The 23069-nt window shown below is 47.1% G+C and overlaps 2 protein-coding genes across 2 annotated transcripts in view; both read right to left on the bottom strand.

Annotated features, from left to right (window-relative positions):
* The window catches only part of TSPYL2 (TSPY like 2), a 6466-nt gene extending 5871 nt beyond the window's left edge, over positions 1 to 595 (bottom strand). Inside the window, 2 exon segments of the mRNA XM_007457349.1 lie at position 1; positions 3 to 595. The exon segment at position 1 is cut by the window's left edge and continues 204 nt beyond it. Of these exon segments, the coding sequence (XP_007457411.1) occupies position 1; positions 3 to 595 (594 nt within the window).
* A 1311-nt stretch (positions 596 to 1906) lies between these two features.
* Positions 1907 to 23069, bottom strand: part of GPR173 (G protein-coupled receptor 173) — a 21207-nt gene continuing 44 nt past the window's right edge. Inside the window, exons 1-2 of the mRNA XM_007457350.1 lie at positions 22957 to 23069; positions 1907 to 5946 (exon numbers count right to left, since the gene is read on the bottom strand). The exon at positions 22957 to 23069 is cut by the window's right edge and continues 44 nt beyond it. Coding sequence (XP_007457412.1) covers positions 4728 to 5849 — 1122 coding nt within the window. The 5' untranslated portion in view covers positions 5850 to 5946; positions 22957 to 23069 and the 3' untranslated portion in view covers positions 1907 to 4727. The remainder of the gene's footprint in view (positions 5947 to 22956) is intronic.

Consider the following 23069-nt stretch of genomic DNA (forward strand, 5'->3'; position numbering starts at 1 on the left):
CCTTCCTGGGCTTCCTCTTCCTCCTCCTCCTCCTCTTCCTCACACTTTCCTTTTCATCCTCGTCGTCGTCTTCCACGATGATGACGGTCTCTTCCCTCCCCCTTGGACCGGCTAACCTCTGGTACCCCCGCCCCCCTGCGCTACAGGTTTCTAGGGCCTTCTCTCCTGCAAAGCTGCTGGGCTCCGTCACCTGGAAGTCAATCTCCAGGCTTCCCCCAGAAACCTCCGAGGGAGAAAGCGTTTCCAGGCTCTCCGTGGGAGGGGGCGCCCCCCCGTACCCTGACTCGATCGCGGGCTCCCAGCCGGGACCCCCAGCCCCCAGGGTGAAGTACGCGCGGATCCCCCCCTCCTCCAGAATGACATAGGGCGGCGGCGGGGGCAGAGCGGGTCCCAGTCCCACCCCCCTCATGTCAGCCAGCACCTGTGCCGCCTCGGTTTCCTCCCGGAGCCTCGGGCGCTGCTGAGGTGGAGGCAGGGGCAGGCGCAAGAGAGGTGGCGGCGGCGGCGGCGGCGGCGGCGGCAGCTCGCTCTGAGGGGTCTCGGAGCTACTGAGGCGGCGGGCCTTGGCCGGAGGCCCCTCATCCGGGCCGTCCATGGTGACCGCGTTCGCACAGCTCAGGGGCTCGCGCTTGCCCCTTCGCTCACAGCCAGGCCGCCGCTGCCTGTCACACCTGAAGCAGAGCCGCACCTCACGCGACAAGCTCTGCTCTCAGCCTCGCTCTGGCGCTCCCTCCCACAGCGCCTGCCCTACTCCCTCCGCGCCAAGCGCCAGACCCCGCCCCCTCGCTGACGCCAGGGGCCATCCTGCCTCTCCATTGGCTGCCAGCCGCCGCGGCTGCTCTCGCGGCCCCCCGCCCCCTGCCCGCTCGCACGCAATCTGCTTGCCAACACCGCACCTCATCACTTTCCCATTGGCTATCCTCGGGCCCGCCAATCACCGGGCCATCTCCCTTAGCGACCTTAGAGACGGTGCAGGACTATTGGCCTCGGGAAGAGCTGAAGGGGAGAAGACCCTCTACCTCACCCTGCCGACGTCTTATCCAATGGGAGAAGTACCAGTGGTTCTGAAGACCCAAACGCAAAACAAAAAACAAGCGCAAGCAGTGAGCAGGATGTGCTCAGATAGACTCGAGAGCCTCGCTGTCGTTCTCCCTCTCCTCTCCCCTCCCCGTCATCAACTACGCACTTCTTAAATCTGCCCCTGCCCCAGCCCTGGCTATCGCCCCTGCGGCGGCCAACTCGGAGGCGGCCAACTCGGAGGCGGCTCCTCGCGGCTTAGGGGGCACTCAAGGAGCCTGGGGTTTAGAAATCGAGGGTCTTTGGTTTGGGGCCAGGTTTTGACGTGGCGTTTCCCATTTCTGCAAAATAGCTCTAGCAATAATAATCGCACCAAAAAAAGTAACTTCCTCTGCGTCATGAAAATGATTGTGATTCAGTTCATCTGCTAGTTCTAGGACTTTCTATGTGTTCATCGACTCCACACTTCTCCTTCCCATCCTTTCCTTTCCATTTCCTCAGTGTATGCTGTTTTTAATTCTATTTTAGATTTTGGGGAGCCAGCTGGATGGTCTCTCGTGAGGCATGGTGGTGGGGTTCTGGCTTAGGTGTGGGATTCGCGTCAAGGATCTGCTCCTCACTTAAACCCTAACCAAATCACTGCCTCTCTCTGAGCTTATTTCCTCTCTAAATAAGGAGTCCCTAAAAAGACATGTAGGAAACTGCCCATTGCAGGCTTGTGGTAGCAGAGGATTGGAGGCAACCTAGAGACCCATCACCCAGGGGAATGAATAAGAAAAATGTGATACATGTATAAGATGGACCACTAGAATGAATTAGGTCTACATACGGCGACATGGCTGGATCTCTCAAAAACAGAATGTTGAGTGAAGAAAGAAACAGAACAAGATTTATAGTACAATACTGTTTATGTAAATTAAAACACATAACAATACCATACATTTTCACAGATACACATATATGTAAATAAACACATGAACGGTGGATTGGAAGGACGTATGTTAAATACACGAGAGTGGGTGCCTATGTGGAAGGGGACATGGGATCAGGGATGGGTGATGAAGGGGACAAAACAAAACGAAATAAAAAATAAAAGGGCCTCATATGAACCAATGATGATATAGTGTGCCAAGAACTGAGGAGTATGGTCAACTCAATTCTGTGCATCTGGGAGAGTAAAGTAATTGAGTGCCCAGGGAACAGGCTGGCTGGGGAGACTCCCAGGCTTTTTTTTTTTCCCCTGTGACATCCCTCCCTCTGAACTTAATCAAAGCTTACCAAAATCCGAGCTGTATACAGTGGACCCTTCCAAAGGGCTCCTATCCCAGACTGAGCAGTCCCTCCAGAAGCCATTATTTTGTGTGTTGGGGGGTGGGCATTACCTAACCCCAATAGTTCCCCCCAAGTTTGATCCCCAATTCCCAGTCTCCATTCTCCATGGTGGTCCACTTTCAGGAACACCTTATCTGGCTTTTTGAGAGGAGACTGATACAGGAGTTGGGAGTGGTACCTGGGGGCTCCAGGCTTTGGAAAGAGATGGGGTACTCAAGTATCCTGTCCCCCATGTGCAGAGCCTGGGCCAAGGGAGGAAGATCTTATGAGATGGGAGTCTACCCTCTTGCTACATACATACGTACCGTTTTCAAGTTCCATCTTTCCGACCACTCTACTTCTTGCTGCAGGCACATACTCTATTTTGTCCCCTCTCAATTAGGTGCACATGTGTACATGTGTGCATGCATGCACTGTATATGTCTCCACATACAGGCATTTGCTCACATGTGTGCCCCAGGCAGGAGTGCCCCCCAACAAAGTCACGCAGACACACTGTCTCACTTGACCATACCTCCCCACATGTAGTCACACAGACAGGACACACACACACACACACAAAGAGAAAACATCCAATATAGCATTGTTCATTTCAGTTTTCCATTTACAAAATCCAATGGTGAATCCACACAGTTAGAAAAAGGAAATGGAGGCAAATCCTCCTGAATGTACCCATCTACCCTCACCCCTGTGGTGCCCCCACCCCACCCCTGAAAGGCACCCCCATCACTATCACTGAGAGAACAGGTACCCCCCACCCCCAGCCTCTCAGCCACTCTGGCCTGCCTTTTCAGGGCCACTCCATAGCCAGGCTCATTAATGTCTCTCCTGCCTAGAGTGCCTTCTCCATCCCTCTTGGGTCAAGGTTTGCCCAGTTCTGGAGCTGTCTTGGAGTAGGGAAGGAGTGTAGGACAAGGGCTTCTGTAGGGAAGGGAAAGGAGATGGATAAATACAGATCTCCTTCTCTCCCAGGAGATGAGAGGGGGACAGAGAACTTGGGCAAGACCAGGCAAAGAATGTCAGTTTGGCTCACCAGTCCATAAGACTTGATGGGAGCCCAGAGTGGATTCTGCCCTGGGAATGAGGCTTGGGATCTCCCACCTGGGGATTCTGGCTGCAGTCTGCTCCACTTGGGGTGGAAGTAATGGTGGAGGGAGGAAGAGGGGAAGGGCTGTTCAGTGCAAGGAAGTTGGGGGCTGAGGGCCCAGAAGGCCAAGGGTTACCACAGAGGGGCTTGAAGCTCCTGAGGCTTGAGGGGGACAAAAAGAGGTCAGAGAGGAATGGACTCAAGTCCACAGTGCCCTGGAGTTTATACCACTATGACTTACCAAGTCCCTCAAAGAATTTTCATCTTCAGGAGAGTATCATGAACTCAGGAGACAATTATGGGGTTGAATTCCACTCTGACCCCAGCCTTTGGGATCCAGCCATTCTGGAGAGTTTGACTTTCTCCCTACACTTCCATGGGGTGGGGGGCTGCTCCTGCCTGTATGGCACCCACATCAACCCTGGTGGGGTTGGAGTGGATTTCCATCCTCAAGAAGAAGAGTTGGGGCACGGGGATCCAGTTGGCAGCTTGAGAGAATGCAGCCAAGCTGGGGTCTCTTCAGCTCAAGGCGTGTACTCACATCCTGCTCTTCACCTAACCTGGGCCCATCCAGAAGCCCTTCTCCCTCCCCTCCTGGCTTCTCAAACAGATGCTCAAGAAACACTTGGGAGGTCTGGACATGGTGGGGACGGAGAAAAGACCGGGCTTGGGACCAGGGTTAGCCTAAAACAACATTGCACACAACATAGCAATTAAACATTCCTTGCTCCCTGGGAACCCAGCACTCCCTTTGGTCCCTCTTGTCAGCAGATGAATTTCTCTCTAAACATCCAGGCCTTGCTAAAGGACTTGGAAGGGGAGGGTACGTGGGAGCAGAGGGGACAATAAGGGCTCTGGAAGTCTATTTTACAGGACAAATTTCCCCCTTCTGGACAATGTCAGAGGAGAGACATTAAAGCAAGAAAGCCTGTCTCCTCAGCTGTAAGTAAAAAAACCTCCATTTTCAGTTTTTTTTTCTGAATTGTCACTTCTGTGTGTGTGTGTGTGTGTGTGTGAGAGAGAGAGAGAGAGAGAGAGAGAGAGATTGTAGAAGTGGAGAAGGAGGTGGCGGAGACAGGCCCCACAGAACTAGAAATGCCTCTTTCCTAGTCCCCCACCCAGTCCCCAACCCTGGGGAGGTGCTGGCAAAGGTGCCTAGATTCCAGGTGGCTCGAGGGGCTGGGGCTGGAGCTCAGAAAGAAAGGCTCCTGTTATGGAGCCCCACCTCTCCTCTTCTGTTGGCCCCATCATGGTGGCCCTGACTTTCTCCCTGTCTGCCTACCAGCCTGCTTCACATGACACAGTAGGGTTCTCTAGGCGCCGGGGCACCTCCTGTGCCCCAGCAGGGGGCGTGAGTCCTCAGGCACTTCTTGAGGTCCTTGTTGAGCAGGAAGCAGACGATCGGGTTGACTGCAGCCTGGGCGAAGCTCATCCAAACAGCGGTGGCCAGGTAACGGTGGGGCACGGCACAGGCTTTCACAAACACTCGCCAGTAGCAGGCCACAATGTAGGGTGACCAGAGTAGCAGGAAGAGCAGTGTGATTGCGTAGAACATACGGCCCAGCTGCTTTTCACCCTTGACCTCGTCCATGCCCAGTAGCCGCCGGCTGGCTGCATGCCCGTTCTGCCGGATACCCAGCAGGGTTGGTGGCATGGGCCCACGGCCAAAGCCAGCGATCCAGTTGGCAGCAGCCTGGCCGGTGGCCCCAGGGCCATGGAATGTCCAGTTCTGGCTGATGGCTGGCACCATCTGCACGGGCTTCATCTTGCGGTGACGATACTCGAAGAGGAGTAGCTTGCCATAGACAGCATGTGTGGCTGCCATGAGCACAGCCAACATAAGCATGAAGCCCAGTGTGTCATTGGCCTTGAAGTAGCGATGCTCAAAGATGCACTGGTCCTCCTCACGGATGAACTTGTAGGTGCCCACGTCGAAGACAGGTGGGAAGGCCATGGCCACAGACAGGGTCCAGGCCATGCAGATGACAGCTGTGCATGTCCAGAGTGTCATGCGCTTGGCGTAGAAGCGGTGGTGGGCGATGGCCATGTAGCGTGTGACACTGATGCAGAACAGCATGAAGGCCGCATGGAAGCAAAAGAGCACGGCCATAAAGGCCACAATCTTGCAGCTGAGCGCACTGAAGGTCCATGAGGAGCCGTGGCGCACAGAAGCCAGCACAAAGGGGAAGCAGACGGCAGAGCGTATGCCATCAGCCAGGCACAGGTCCAGCAGAAAGTAGTAAGGAGCCTTGTGCAGGGCACGCTCCTTGAGCACCAGCAGGGACAAGATGGCATTGCCCGCCAGGCTCACGCACATGATCAGTCCCAGCAGCACCAGCTTCACGTAAGCCGATGCTGATGGTGGAGACAGTGCGCCGCTCACCTCCTCGGGCTCTCCAGTGGTGTTGGCCATACTGAGGGGCAGGGGCTGCTCCCAACCCTATGGGGTCAGCCAGTCCGGTACTCGATGGGCCCCAGAGGACTCCATCAGTTGTCCTGCTGGGCTGCACCTGCAAATGAGGACACAGACACAGAGAGACAGAGATATGAGGGCAGGGAAGAGACAGAGAGAACACACACACAGGGGCACAGAGACAGAGTGAGAAAGGAGAGAACAAAGAGATAGAAAATGGACACAAATTGAGACAGAAATGGAGGGGATGAGAAAGAGTGAGAAGAGACAGGGAGAGAGACAGAACCAGAAAGACAGGAAGTGGGGGAAAGAAGGAGGGCGTAGGGAGGGAGGGAGACAAACACAAGAAAAAGAGACAGTGAGAAACAGGTGGAAAGGAAAGGTGAGGAAGAAACAGAAAGGGCAGTGTTAGTATGTCTAGGTGGCCTCCCCACTTATTCCCCGGCTGGTGTCAGGCCCTGCCCCTGGCCCACTGCTGCTCCTTCTCCCTTCTTGCTGGGTGAGGAGGTGCTTCGTCTCTCTGGATGTCCTCGGTTACCTGTTTCCTCCATTGGTGCGTCTGTGGGATGGGGATGTTGATGCGGCTCTTCTCTCCCTTTGCAAAGCCAAAGTTTGTGTTCTTCAAACTTTTTAAACTGCCACCCATAGTAAGAAATACATTTTACATCATAGCCTGGTACACATACAAGCATGTGTACATAGAGCTGAACCAAAAGTTTCACAAAACAGTACAGATCCTATGTATAATGTACCTAGTTTCTATTCTGTTTCACAGATTTTTTGGTTAATGCTGGTAGCCACTCATTAAATAGGTTTCTTTATTCATAACCAAGCATGTGCTTAGCATGCTCGTGGAACAATGGGAAGACCAGTGTGGCTGGAACAGGGTGGCAAGAGAGACAGTGGAAGGTGAATTCACAGAGGGGTCTGGGGCCAGATCGTGCAGGGCTGTGGGCCATAACAAGGACTTGGGTTTTTACTTTAAGTGAGGTGGAGAGTATATGTGAATATAAAGACTTAGGTATGCTTGTGTGTATTCATTTGTTGAAAAACTATTTATTGAGCATCTACTGCATGCCAGGCACTGGTGATACAGCTGTGGAATAAACCGACAAAGATCCCTGCCCTTGTGAAGCTGATATTCTAGATAATAAAGAAGATACATAGGTGAAGTATACTAGGTCAAATGATGATAGGTTCCTAAAAATAAAAATAAAGGATGGAAGGGGGATAGGAAGTGCTAAGGGTGGGAGAAGTGCAGTTTTAGATGAGGTGGACAGGGAAGGCTTCATGGAGGAGGTGTCATCTGAGCAAAGACATGAAGGAGATGAGAGAGTGAGCCATGTGGACATCTGGGGGAAGAGAAGTCCAGGCAGAGGGAACAGCCAGAGCAAAGGCCCTGAGGTGAGACTGCATGTGGTACATTTGAGGAAGAGCAAGGAAGAGGGTGGAACACAGTGAGTGAGGGGAAAGTGGTAAGAGGTGAGGTCAGAAAGGTGGTGAGGCCAGATCACATAGGCCATGGTGAGGACCGTGACTTTTACTCTGAGTGAGATGGGAGCTGTGGGATGGTTTTGAACAGAGGCGAGATGTGATATGACTCGGGATTGAATGGGATCCTGCTTGCTGTGGTGAGGAGCACAGATCATGTGAGGCAAAGGTGGAAGCAGGGAGACTACTTAGGAGGCTCTTGCAGTAATCCAGGTGAGGAATAACAGCACCCCCGTGCCTCTTGCCCTGCTTTGCTTCTCTTCCTAGAATTTCTCTCTTCTAATGTAGTATATAATTTACTTTTTAAATAGCTGTTTTAATTAATTAATTAATATTGATATATAGTTCATGTATGGTATTATATAAGTTACAGATGGACAGCACAGTGATTCACAATTTTAAAGGTTATACTCCATTTATAGTTATTATAAAATATTTACTTTAAAATTTTGGTTTATTGCCTGCCTCTCCCTATTAGAAGGAAAGCTCCACAAGGGTAGGGATTATCGACTCACACACTCTCCTCTAGAAGAGCAGTGCACAGCCCATGGTAGGCCCTCAGTCAAAAGCTGTCAAATAAATTGGTTGAGGGACTAGAGGGGCTGGTGACTCAGGGAGGGCTGCCTGGAGGCTTCCAGGTGGGATTTGCTGAGAGAGCTGTCTGGGCAGTGAGTGAATGGGACAGCACAGGCAAAACTTGGGGGGAAGCAGGAGAGCTCCTAGTGTGTGCGGGCTGGGTGTGGCGTGTGACAAGGTAGCAGGGCAGTTCCCTGAGGAGAGGCAGCAAGGCAGAAGCTGGAGAAGCTCAGAACTCCTGCTGGGACTGGGATGAGCTTGAAGTTGGGGGAAGTGGGGCTTGAGTGGATGTCTTTCTACCTCCTCCCTCCCAGGAAAACGGCGCCCCTCTGCACTGTTTCCCAGTTCAATCCAACCTGGCCTGCCACAGCCATCTGGGGCCAGACTTTGATGGGACCCCAAAGTCTCAGAGCTGGTGCCAGTGGGCCAAGAGAAGGTACTAGGGCAGGGGCTTGAGAGAAGCGGAGTTGGTGGGCCCCTTCGGCCCCTCAAGGCCTCATAGCTCTCACACAACTGTGGACCAGCCGATAGCTGGGTGTGTGTAAATATGCACACACACACACACACATACACACACACATACACACACGCACTTCTTAGCCTTGAGGAGAGGCAGGGAGGAAGTGATAGAGACAGAGACTGAATGTAAGACAGAGTCAGAGAGACACACGAGTGACAAAGAAGGAGAGAGGAGCAGAGAGAGAGAGAGAGAGAGAGACAGACAGACAGACACAAAGACAGACAGGTGGAGACATAGGAGGGAGGGAGGGAAGGGGTGGGAGAAATACACAGAGAAAGGAGAGAGCCTTACACAGAGAAGAGGAGATAGAAATAGAGACAGAAAGAGGAAGAAGAGATAAAGTGAGAAAAAAGAGAGAGACACACACACAGAAACAGAGAAAGTGCAAGAGACAGACAAGGGAAAGAAATAGAGACAGAAAGGGGAAAAATAGAGAGACAGAGAGAAAAAATAGAGACAGAAAAAACAGAGACAGAGGGAGAGAGGGAAGGAGGGAGGGAGACAGAGACAGAGAGATAGAAGGAAAGGGATAATGCCAGGAAATAAAGAGAGAAAGATATAGAGAAATAGACAAGGATGGGGAATGAGAGACAGATAAAGAGGGGACGGAGACAGAGGCAGAGACAGAGACAGAGAGAGGCAGAAATAAAGATGGAGACAGAGAGGGAGACTCAGAGAGACACACTAAGACCGAGAAGGTGGATAATGTGTAGCCGAGTCCCAGTGAAAACAAAAACAAACATTAAAACAAAACAAACAAAACAAAAAACCATAAAACAATAGAAGCAAACAAACAAAACTCTGGTGCTGCCTGGAAAGCTGGGGTGATTATATAAAAAGTGAGGAGAGTGTTCTTCTAAGCATAGATTGGCAGCCACAGCCTGAGACCATCCAAAACTAAGGGTGCATGTGCATACACATAACATGTACACACCTGCTTGTGCTCAGATGCCCTTAGAGATACACAGACACCTACACACACACTCACAAACACATAGGCTACTCCTATAGAGACCCATGGACAACAACCAGCTCACACACAGGGGCACTGGTGTGCACACACGGCACTCATACACACACACACACACACACACACGGTATATCGTGTATGCCGCCTCATTCACACAGGCACAGTGTACCCTGCTTAAACACCAGTGCTTTGTCCTCAACAAAGGCGTTACTGCCCCCTAGGGGACATTTTGGAAATTTATAGGAGCATTTTTGGTTGCCACAGCGCTGGGTGTGTCCTTCTAACATTTGGGGTCCTGGGCGAGGATGCTGGCCATCCAGTGACCTGCGGGGCAGTCCCACACAGCCAACATATGTCCCTCATCCCATAGGATTTTGGACTTGGAATGAACTGAACCTAGAATCTAACTCTATTTCACGTTAAACACAGTTGTTCCTTTGATTTAATATGCCCTGAATTATCCAGGAATGTGGCTGCCATGTAAGTCTAGAGACTGTACTTTGTTTTGTGGAGCACTTTCCTTGAGTTGTTCAGTATTTCAGAAACTCTCACCCCTAGGCCTTTGCCTGTCATTTGCCTGCACTTCGTACAAGGGGCAGCTTCTGATTTTTCCCCTTCTCCTAAATCCACGTTTACTCATTATAAGATGTTACAAGCTTCTAATTCACTGAATCTCCTGGGGAGTGTCATGCCCAAGCATTTCCATATTGAAATGCAAATTATTTTCTTATAAGTCACTTTTATTTATTTATTTATATTATAGTTAATATAATGTGGCTATTGTATAACATACTATATGAATTTTCTTTTGAAATTATATATGCAGAGAGATTGTATTATCTAAGAACTTCATGTCCAGATAGTAAAGGGGTGTTACAAAATATGTTACATAAAAGAGGGTGTTGGGTATGAGAGGGCTGAGAATTGCTAATATGCAGACACACTCAGACACACACACATGTGCAGTGGCCCACAAACCCACAATTATAACTCCCTTAACATACACACAAACTTTCAAATTGTGACAGATACACACACACAAACCTACTCATTGTCACTCACATGTAGACTCATATATACCCTTTGTCCCAGTGTACCTGATCATTCAAATCCTCTCACGTATTTAAACTCTTGCAACACAGGTGCAAGAAAACAGTGGCATACCTATATCATCACATATACAAACATGGTTACACACGTTAACACTCAGTAAATTACATATGCCAGCATGCTCACATGCACTTGAACCCTGCCACACATATGTATATACAGACTGCCCCTCAGATACCCACAGAAAAAACAGACAAGTAAAAAACTGCTCACATATCACACATGTACATACTCTAACACACTCTAACATACAGAGACCAACGGATCCAAAACCTCTCACATAGATTAGGCACACTCACCAACACAGATGTGTACACTCTAGCACAGGTATACACAGATGCCCATACATGTACATGCTCACTCATGCAGAGTAGACCAGCTCCAACACAGACACAGACACACACACACACACACACCCCTTAGCAATATGCAAGCACAAGCAAACACAAAGAAAAAAGCCAGATATAGTGTATACAGATACACTCCCACACACAGACGTCTATACACACACAAACTTGCTCACAAACCAGATACTTACTTGACATATACAGCCTGCAACAGGTATACACCCAGAGACAAACCCCTGCAAGCGCACAGAGCAGCCAACTCCAGAACGCACAGGTGGAAACATTAGCAGAGCTGTCTGGGGCTGGAGCAAGAGGGGGCTTGAGGGGACCATGTGAGAAGGGAGGTTGTAAATGTCTGGATTGCTTCCTGTCGAAACATCCCAGATAGTCAGATTTATTACTTTGGTTGCCACTGGTTGTTCATCATCAGTGAGGTTTTTTGGCTTTGCCCATACATGTACAATGTTTGTTTTTCTTTTAATTTGATCTCATTTTTATTTTTCCACAATTTTTTCTATGAAAATAGAAGGGCTGTATGATTGTAGCTGTTATTACTATTATATAGAATTAGGTGTTCCTAAAGAGAATATAACAATTTTGTTAATTTCCTTGATTGTTGCTTCTTTATTAAAAAAGTTTTCTTCTAGAACATTTCATAATTAATTTCATAATTAATTATCTTTTGTTTTCAGGTAAAATATTTGTCAGTAAATGAGTGCAGCCTGACTATAGTTGAATTGAATTGATTCATTAAGGGAACTCTAGGCCTTTCTGGGTTTGTCTCAGAGTGTTGCTTAAAAATGCAGAAGACCTAAAACTTGATTTTTGGAAAAAATCAGTTTTCAGATGTCACAAAGGTCACACAAAGGGTCAGTCTGCTGACCCCTTCAATACTTTATATTCACGTAGATTTAATATTTAAGATATTTCTTTCCCCATCAAATTGGACTTTTTGATTAAAGCTGGAAAATCAAGAGACTCATAAGACAAACACAGTAGTCTCCCCTCCAAAATAATCCAGGATGTTCCTAATTTAAGCAATTTAATGAGGATTGTCTCAAATTTCAGTTCAGCTGCCCAGTTAGCCCTCTTTTCCTCAGCCTAAATGTCCAATTTGTGTGGAAAAGTTATCAACAGAAACCTTCGCAGTAGGCTATGTTGGTCAACTGACCACAAAACACTCTATCACACAGAGAAAGATTTGGACTTCTTGAAGCACCTGGAAGAACAAATTAAGAAACTGGGCTCTTTTTTGAGATGAGTTAGAACATTCTTAGATGGAGTTCAACCAGCTAGTAACAGGGTTATACAATTAACAAGTAAAGCTAAGATGCCCGCCCAGTAGAATCTCATATGTTAGCAGTCTGCCGGGAAATTGTCCACACTATATTTGAGACCAACAAGGTAGAAGAAATAGGACAGGGGCCACTTTCAATTATTTCTGTTAGGAGATACACTGGTGACAGGTCAAAGGACATCGAGATAACACTAACCCAGAAGATTGCTGAATCAAAGGGGTTTTCATTTTATATTGATGTATCTCAGGATGTTGATTAACTGCTTGGTTTATAGTACTAGTCAGAAAGCCTGAAGAGAAATGCCACAAGTACCAAAATAAACTAAGGTTGAAATATTCAAAGTGATACATAAATATTTTGAAATACTGTGGAAACTGCATAAATCTGTGGACTGACGCTGCTGTTGTGATGGCAGGAAGTTTACAGCTGGAATTTGTTCTGAAAATGCTGAGAGTCATCCACTGAGGAGCCTTAACCTATAAAAGTTTGCCTGAAGGTCTAACTTCCACAGTAAATGATGCCAGGTGAATTTAATTAGATCCAAGGCACTACCCACCCACTTGTCAGCTTTCTGTGAAGCACTGGAATCAGTACACCCTTCTCTATTGTTTTAAGCCTAAGTGTGTAGAGTTTATAATGGATTTATGAGCTAAAAGAAAAATTTCAGCATTCCTCTGTGAATGATTCTCACTTTGCAGATTTGATGCTTACTGGCTTCAACACATGGCTCTTTGAGCACATGAATAAAATTACATCAAAAATTTTCGACACTCAAAGATACATGAAAGTATACCGACAAGGTTTATGGATTTGAAGCCAAACTTCAACTTAGAAGAAATCAGGTCAAGTATGGTTCCTTGGGTGATGTTTAGTTAGCATTATAAGTTAAATACTAAAGAAGACTTACTAGGATGAATAGAACAAGGTCTACTTAGGGGAAAACTTCATCATTATTTTTAAATACTCAAAATGAAAATTTTCTGTTGCATCCAAAATTCATGAGCATTTGTTACAAGAAATTTCAACATAACATTTGACTGAAAGAAAAGAAAGAGGTGTTAGATTTATACAAAATTCAAAGACTAAGAATTATAGACTATTGATGAGAAAAGAGTTTTAATAAATTAAAAAATACCCTTTGACGATTTTCTGCCACTTAGGCAAACGGTTTCCTGTTGATGGTGACTACCAAGAGACAGAAGAGATTATGTAGCTATTCTGAGCATAAAACCTGGGTCTCTGCCTGGGCATAGCAAGAACAAGTGAGTTATAAAAGGGAGGTGAAAAAGGGAGGCACAAACAAGCAGCTGTTCCATTTGTTAAGAAAGGTTAGTATGGTGTGAAAGCACCAGCCATATTCAACACAAGAAACTGCACCTGATGCTTCAGAGAAACCAAAATGATAACTGATGACCCCAAAGCTCATGCTTTTGAGGTGAGTTTTGCTGAGGTCAGCAACCACGCTGCTACATTTCATACATTCAAGCTAATTATGAGGACATTAGGGCAAACTATGCCTAAACAACCTCCATGGAATGGGTCTTACTTTCAACAACATGCCTTCCAAGATCAAGAAGAGGCAGGCCACAAGGGAAGTTTATATCCGTGTCAAAAGTACCAATGGTTATTTGCTTCATTTGTTTTGTTTGGGTTTTTACCAAGAAACACAACAACTTGGCATAAGGGATCTACACTCAGCACCAAGTGATTTACCAAATCATGATGAAAATGACCATAAAATAAATCAAGACAGTCATGACCAAAGATGCAGAAGAAGTGGGCACGAATGTTGACCACTACAGATTTGCACGAGTGAATTAAAAAGTTATGTTTACAGAAGTGAGCTCAAGTGTACTATGAAAATATTTGGAAAAGGTTTCATTTGAAAGTTGCATACAAATTCAATATTAAATAACTCTCCTAAAACTTGGCATTTTAATTTTTCTTACCACAATTTTTATAATACAAAGAAAATGTAAGGAATTTCTTTTCACCAAACCCCAGTACCCCTACATCCTCTTAAGTTTACTACAGTGTGCCATACAAATATTTCACCTTCTCTGTGTGCCTGACACATTCACAGCTAGTCGTATTGCGTGGACACTTGCACACATGAACAGGTACACAGCACACAGGCATAGGTGTACATGGAGATTCAAAGTTACACACACATCCAGACTTACCCCAGCTGATAGGTGCAGTCAGGTGCTCACACACACACCTCCTCCTCTACACAGAAAGAGGCATGTGTGTAGGTGCCCACTTACCAGCAAATCATGCAAAGATTTATATAACACACACACATATATAACCACCCTTCTATAGAAATACAGGCCTAAGCACCGATACATTTGCCATTCACATGGGCACGTACACACACATACACCTACAGACCAAATCGTATGGACCTATATGCTTTCAGACACAGTCATGTATGCACAGATGTAAGAACTTGACATTCAGTCACAGGGCAAGTGCAGCTCACATCCTACAGATCCAGGCCCTTCCCCACCCCAGGTTCTTACACTAAGAGATTAAAACCTACCATCTTATATGAACCCTGCCCTGGCACACATACATATACACAGAGTACAGACTTGCTCGCCCATACAGACACATGGCTCAGGCTCACTGCTACACACAGAGGCAGGCAGGCAGGTGAAGCAATGCAGGCTCACACATACACACCCACATAGCCACTGCTGCTGATAAACACAGACACACTCATTCACACCTACACATACATTCACATGACACAGATACACACATCCTAGTACATGGCCATATAGGCCTAAATCCTCTACACACACACACGCATCCACCTACATCATCACATATAAACCTGAATACCAACCTTCTTACATTTACAGACACTCACAATATGCACACATTTACATCCTGACCACTATAAACCCGTTTACATATTCAGATAAAAACGCACCTGCGCACTACCACAGATACAGGTATATGCACTCATACACTCAGATGTGTGTATGCTGGGAAGCATACACACAGGGCCAAACCTCTTCCATCAACCTCCTAGACCCACACTTCCATCCTCATACACCCATGGTTTTATATACACACTGGAACACATATAAGTACAAACCCACTTTTATGTATAAACACACCCTCACATACACCCATGATCTGCTCATTCTCTCACACATACATGTGGATACTGATAATGTGGCAAATACACACATAGAAACTACCCCATTCACACTTGCAGATAGACATATACTGTCACCTACACATAGGCGTATGTGACAATTATAGTACTGGGTAACTCCTTATGTGGCACAGAGGACTCATTATGTACCAGGCACAGTCCAAAGCACTTTTTGAATATTAACTCATCCAATTCTCACTCTATGAGATAGGTAGTATTATTACCCCTACTTTACAAATAAGAAACTAGGGCTTAGTTGAGGTTAGGTGACTTGTCCAAAGCCACACAGCTAATAAAGGCATGTAAACCCAGAGCCTGGCTCAAGACCTTACAGATCCAACTTACTCACATGTAGAAACACACTCACCTCATACACATATACAGATACACACTACTTTAACACAAGCACATGCACACACAAGCCATGTACTGACAGGCTCAGGTACAAACAGTTACACACATACACATACACAAACATGGACATGCTCACATTTACAGACACTCCAGCAGAGGTATATCTTGCCCCAGGAAAGATATACACATTCATACACACACCCACAATCATGCACCCCACCAAAACACACCCACACTACTAAACACACAAAACACCCACATATACCACCTACACACCATCTAAATAAATCCACACTCACATACAGATGCACCCACATTCTCAGATACTCTCCCCAACCAGATATACCCAAACGCTCTCACACACACTACCCACCTATATTCACATGCACACACATCACCCAGATATACCCTATCTCCCTCCCATACACCATCCAGAGAGAACCACACACATCCTACTTAGATATACCCACTCCCACACTCCCCAGCCCAGGTGGGTACACATTCTCTTTCTCACACACACTATTCAGATGCACCCACTCTCACACACACACCCAATACTGATACACACTCTCTCACACACATCCCATCTAGACACACCCATCCTCATGCACACATACCTCAAATACACCTACACTACACACATACCTCAAATACACCTACACTCACAGGCACTCCACCCAGGTACAGCCACACTTTAAGCAAACTTCCAACTCAGAATACCCACACTTTCACATACAACATTCAGATACACTCAAACTCACACACACTCCCAACCCAGAGCCCTCATACCCAACCCAGGCAAACCTACAGCCTTTTTCACATGTGGTATCAAGATACACCTACAATGACACACACACCATTCAAACACACTACATTTACACCCCACCTAGATACTCACACTCACCCAATTCAAATACATCCACATGCACAGATACCCACATACACATAATCCAGAGACACCCACTCACAAACAAATCCTATCCATATATGCCCACACTTCTCATGTTCTTTCTTTGTCTCTGTCTCTGCCTCTCTCACACATACACACACAAACAGAGCCCACTCACACAGCCCCAGCCAGATACATCCACACTCTCATACATACACACAACATCCAGATTCATCCCGTGTGGACCACTGAGATACATTCACACCCATATGCATCATCTAGATATACTCCACTACCATCTAGATACACTTGCAAATTCACACACACACATCCCATCCAGATAATCCAACTTTTATACATGCCATCCAGGTGCACTTCCCAGACACTCCACTGCCCAAACACATCCAATGTTCTCATCCTCTCCACACCACCCAGATGCCCCCACATTCCAAACTCACACTTCCCACCCAGTAATGTCCCCCAAACTCTCTTTCTCACACCTCATCCAGTTATACACACACTCACACACATACCCAAGTACATATATACCCAGATATGCACCCAAAGCTCCAACAACACACTATTCAGATATACCTTAATACATACTCCACCACCCAAATACACCTGTGCTCTCACCCACCCACCATCCAGATGCACTCACATTCAAACACACTCCACCCAAAATACACCCACACACTGTCTCACAAACAGCCCAGATGTACCACACTCTCTCACACATCATCCAGATACACCCAGCCACACACCAAAACACATTCACTCCCTGACCCAATAAAACCCAAACACTTCTACCCCATCCAGATACACCTACACACTTCTCCCACTGGATACATTCATGCTCTCACACTCCCACCACACTCAGAAACACCTACACACTCTCTTATACATACACACAATCCAACTCCCCCCTCTCTCTTAATCACCATTATCCAGAATACCCACACTCCACGCACACCATGCAGGTATACCCATGCTCTCTCACACACCACACACACCTCACTCACATATACCCCCCACAGCATCCACAGATACTCCCAATTATATACACACTCACATACACCCCACCCTCACCCAGATGTGCCCAAATTCTCTCTCTTACACACACACACACACAGACACACACACCATCTAGATAAACTCCATCACACACTTACATTGCCTAGATACACTTGTTCTCTCACCCACCTACACACCATCCAGATATACCCACACTTGAATGCCCCCACCCCAATACACCATACTCCTTCATACACTCACTCTGCCCAGAAATACCCACACTCCCTCTTATACACGTAACATAGATAGGTCCACACTGTAAAACATACATCATCTAGATAACCCCCGACTCTCTCTTGTGCCATCCAGATACACACTTACCTCCATACCCCTCAAATATATATATCCTCACACATATTCCCATACAGCCACACCCAAAATGTTACTTATACCATCCTCCACCGAAATAGGCCAGTGGTCTCATAGTGCCTCACAAATGCACCATTCACACACACCCACATCCACACTCATCCCTCTCAAATACACCCAAATGTCTCACACTCAAACCCTACCCAGATACGCCCAGGCTCTCTCTTACATACACACAACCCAGATCCCTTCTCTCTCTCTCTCTCTCTCTCTCTCTCTCTCTCTCTCTCTCTCATCAAATATAGCACCCACTCCACACACACACCCCACTCTACCTGAATATACCTTCACTTTTCACTTATACATACACATTTAGATCTAGATTTCTCCCTGGATAGCACAACTTGGGTGTTGTGTGTGAAAACCATTTACCAACCCTTGATACCATACAATGCCATTTTGTCCTGGGCCTTTGATGGTGGGGGGAGGATGGGAAATGAGGTCTTTGTGTTTCAAGAAATCCTTTTCTAAAGAGGTCACAGGCCCCCTTCCCTAGTAGGATATCAGTCATTTTTGGTTCTTACTTCTTGAGTGTGAATGATGACAAAAATTCTCCTGAGACCCTCACAGAAGCCCAGCACATGGTCAAGGCCAGAGAAACCCCTGAAGGGGGTCATGGATTGCTCAAGTGTTTTGGCTTCCATCATCTAGGATGTCTACACAATTAGAGCCAGACATAGTCTAGCAGGGTACCTGACTTTCAGACAGGCACATAAATACATGCTGGGGTACACATAGCATCACGCAGACTCATAAGTACCCTCCCTTATCACCCTCTCAATGATAAGGCCTATCTGCACAAGCCCAAGGCCAAATCTTTCTCCCTCTCTCACATACATACTATGAGACAGGCACATGCACAAATACCTACACTCATCCCTACAATAGGCACACCCACAGCAGTGCACACTCACACTGCACTTGGTCCCACAGATGCACATCCATTTATTCTCAAACACAGACATATATGCATAGCATATACTCACATGACATAATGCCCATGAAGGACATACTTTCACTCACAAACACAGGTGTACACACAGGCATATTTACATATGTCCATAGACAGGCAGACTCTGTATCACACCCAGTGAGACAATGAACAAACACGACACACAGAGGTGAGCTCCCAAATGTATACACATACAGCCCCAGACATGACCACATAAGCATATTCACACATACTCACAGCAGGATGTACTCACACACATGAACACCTAGATGTGCACATGCTTGTCAATTAGATGGTGTACTCATACATGGACATTCTAACACACATAGACTTATACACACAACTGGGCATGTACACCTATAAGCGTATTCACATGAACTTAGGCTTGTACCTCATTCATTTCTGCATGCACAGAATCAGACATGGAGACACAAATGTACTTACAAAACACAATTACGCACACCATTTATGTTGACACATGTTCATACACCCATATGAGAAAATATGCAAACAAAAGAAGACTCATGCACACATGGAATAGTCACATATTCTCACACACTTGTACATCTGCACAAGAAGAATTGCTAACACTCATTACAGACACACACATGCAAAGAAAACCTCACACACACACACACACACACACTCAAATGCACTTATAGGCCAAGAGCGGTGTGTATGTACATTCACTTACACTGTTCTACAACATATGCTCCAGAACAAACAATGGTAGATAAACACAAATACACATATGCAAATAATTAGAACTATACAAATTGGTGCAGTTCAGACACCACCTGTACATTCAGACAGACACACACCCAGGCATATTTACACACACATACACCTAGATGTGTGTGAATACACAGGCAAATATACAGACATGTTCACTCAAGTGCACACACAGCTAGATGTTCACACATACTAGCATATACACACACATTCACTCAGTCACTCACAGGCATTTCCACAAACACATTCACACTCACTCAGAAATTCAAACAAAATACATAATGAGACAGGTGCATCCAAGTATTATGAGTTGTAGTTACTCATGCACACACCACACTGAGTGTGAGTGCACACTCACGCTAAGAGATGCACTCACACCACGCTCAGATATGTACGCTCAGAGGTACAACAGTGTACCCAGAAACACAACTAGACATATACATGAATGCAGCCATTTACCTATGCACACAGCTTTTTGTGCATATATTTAAATGTGTACAGCCCCCCAGCCATACCCATATATATAATCAAATGTGCACACATAGGCAAACCCACAAGGCATACTTTCATGCACAAAACATGTGCATTCACACACTCTCCCCTACCCACACAATTAGTTCTCCTTATACTAGTGTGACCACCTACACTAACATTTCCCTAATCAGATGTAGACCCATGGGTCTGTCTACAGACAATATGTATTCAAACATGCACACACAGACATAGACATAATTCAAAATGCTGGAGAATCCACAAAGACATTCACACACAGGCCTACTCATACATATACACGACAGGCACACCCATGCAGAAGCATGTGTACCCACACTTACCCTCCCATACATGCATGGACATACACACATACACATGCCCTTACACTTACAAACACACCATTTAGATGCACTTGTGTTCATATGCACACAGGGGCATACACAAATATACACAATCAGATATATCTGGGCAATCACCTAATAGGACATGTACACCCAAGCATTCTGAAACCCTCACACTCATACACATACAATCAGACATGTACACTCAAAGACAAATGTATACCACATACATATATTTAGCCAGACATTCAACAGGCCTATTGGCTCAGAGAAACACACCCTCACTCAGGCTCAGGATCCAACATGCCCATTTGCTCACCCACACAGACATGCAAAGTCATACCCACTCCCTTGTACACACACCATCCTACCCAGACACCCACACACTTTCACACCATCATGTGACCTGCTAACACACACAGACTCATACACATTCATAGTGCCCATGAACAGACAGACACACACAGCTATATGTTTTCAGTTGCACATATACACCCACGCTCAGGCCTAGATGCCTCTGGACCACAGGCGGGATTCTCTCCCTTCTGCACCTAATGCTTCTTCAGAAAAGTCTACTCTATAAGCCTACTCTATATATCCCACCCCTCCCTGCCCCCACAGAGGCCGTCTTCTGGGCCTCAGTGTTTCCCCTCTTCCTAATGCTCCCCTGGCCTTGAGGACTCTCCTCCAGCCACTGACCCCTCACTCAGTGTTCCACTATATCGCACACCCAGAAACCAGCCAGCAGACCCAACTGTCCCTCCAGCCCAGGCTCTATGTTAGTGACTCCCTGGGACCAGTCCCCCACAGCTCTGGCTGCTGCACGGGCCACACCCGAAGCCCTGTGATCTCAGAAGCTTCAGCCCTGTCCCCACGCCCTGCCAACCACTGACCACAGGCCAAACTCTTGCCAAGTCTCCCCTCAACAGGAAGATGCATATATCACCAGAGTCAGCAATGCTGCAGGCTGCAAGCCAGGCCTCTGCTAGCTCATGGGGGCTAAAGCCTCTGTGTGTGTGTGTGCACAGACAGGGGAAAGTGCAGGAAAGGAGCCTGGAGGAGGGTGGGGACAGGAGGCTCTGCCCACAGCCACCACTTATTCCTCCTTACAAATGAGGAGTAACAACACAGAGTTGCTCCTGCCTCCCCTTCCCCTCCTCCATTTACCTACCTGCTGCCCTCCCCAGATCTCAGCCAAGACCCTGGAGAAGAGGGGCCAGTCCTTCCCCCAAATAATTATTGACAATATTAATCATGAACAATCAGCAACAATATTGACCATGAGCTTTGCTGACATTGCTTCAGGGCCACTTCTATACACATCCTTTACTTACATGCACCAACTCATTTAGTCACTACACAGAGCCATGAAGGAAGGGTTACCAGTCTCTTTGACAGATGAGAAAACCAAGGTTCAATAAGTAGCACACTTTCACTAAAGTTGCAGAGCCAGTAGTTGAGGGAGGTGTCCCTGGAGAATCCATGTTCTCCATATACCAGGCTTTCCTGCTTCTTCAGACAGAGGGACCACAAGGCCATAATATCTGGGGAATCCCAGACACAACATGGGAGTCTGAAACAGACTGAGAGCCTTGGATGAAGGCTGGGGCCCACACTGTGGGGACAACCATGTTGTGTCTGGCCCCTGCAGGGTGTTGTGTGGCACGGTCCTTGCCTCCACCGAGGCATCAAGCAGACTAGGGCCTGGAAGTGCTCCCCACCCCCACCTCACCTTCCTTTTAGCCCTACAGTGGCTTCCTCCCCCTTGCTGGAAATCACAGCAGTATATTCCCTGGTGAGTGAGCAAAAGTCTGTGCTACTTGTGGGCAGAGACAGGGGAAGGAAGGAAGGAAAGAAGGAAGGAAGGAAAGAAGGAAACAAGGAGTGGGGGGTGGTCTGGGCTGGGAGCAGCTTCTCTGTCACGTCTACTCACCTGCCAGCTCACACACTCAGGCAGACACACACACACCCTGCATGCTGGCCAAGGAAGCTGTCGGAGAGTGGAGGAGGAGGGAGAGGGAGAGGAGGCAGCTGCAGGAGGCTGAGCCTGCCCAGGGTGCAGGCATCGTGAGGGGAGCACAGCTGGGCTCCAGGCATGCCTTCCACAGACAGCACACAAGGAAATATTAACACAGCCTCGTGCTCAAATGCGACCATAATGATAAAAACAGACCTAGTACGGGGAAACAGGTGGCGGTTCCCTTCCTCACGGGACATTTGGGATTGAGGAAGATGGGGATGGCTAGAGGACTCTCCAGGCTTGAGTGCCCAAGTAGTCCTTGTGATAGAGTAGAAAGAGAGAGAGACTAACAGAATCAGAGAGAGACAGAGAGCATGGCAGTGATGAAGACTCTGGAATATGTGTGGGGAGACAAAAGTCCCAGCCCCCCATCCTCGGTGGAGGGACGCTGACTACTTACCTAGGCTCTCTCAGCAGGGCTGTCTTGGAATCGAGGGAGGGGGCTCAAGCTGTCTCACTCAGGATAAATCACAGCCCAGGCCACATTGTGGGACCCTCCGTGAGCTGGCAGCC

This window comes from Lipotes vexillifer, unplaced genomic scaffold (genome assembly GCF_000442215.2).
Source record: "Lipotes vexillifer unplaced genomic scaffold, Lipotes_vexillifer_v1.1 scaffold1263, whole genome shotgun sequence".
NCBI classification, from domain to species: Eukaryota; Metazoa; Chordata; class Mammalia; order Artiodactyla; family Lipotidae; genus Lipotes; species Lipotes vexillifer.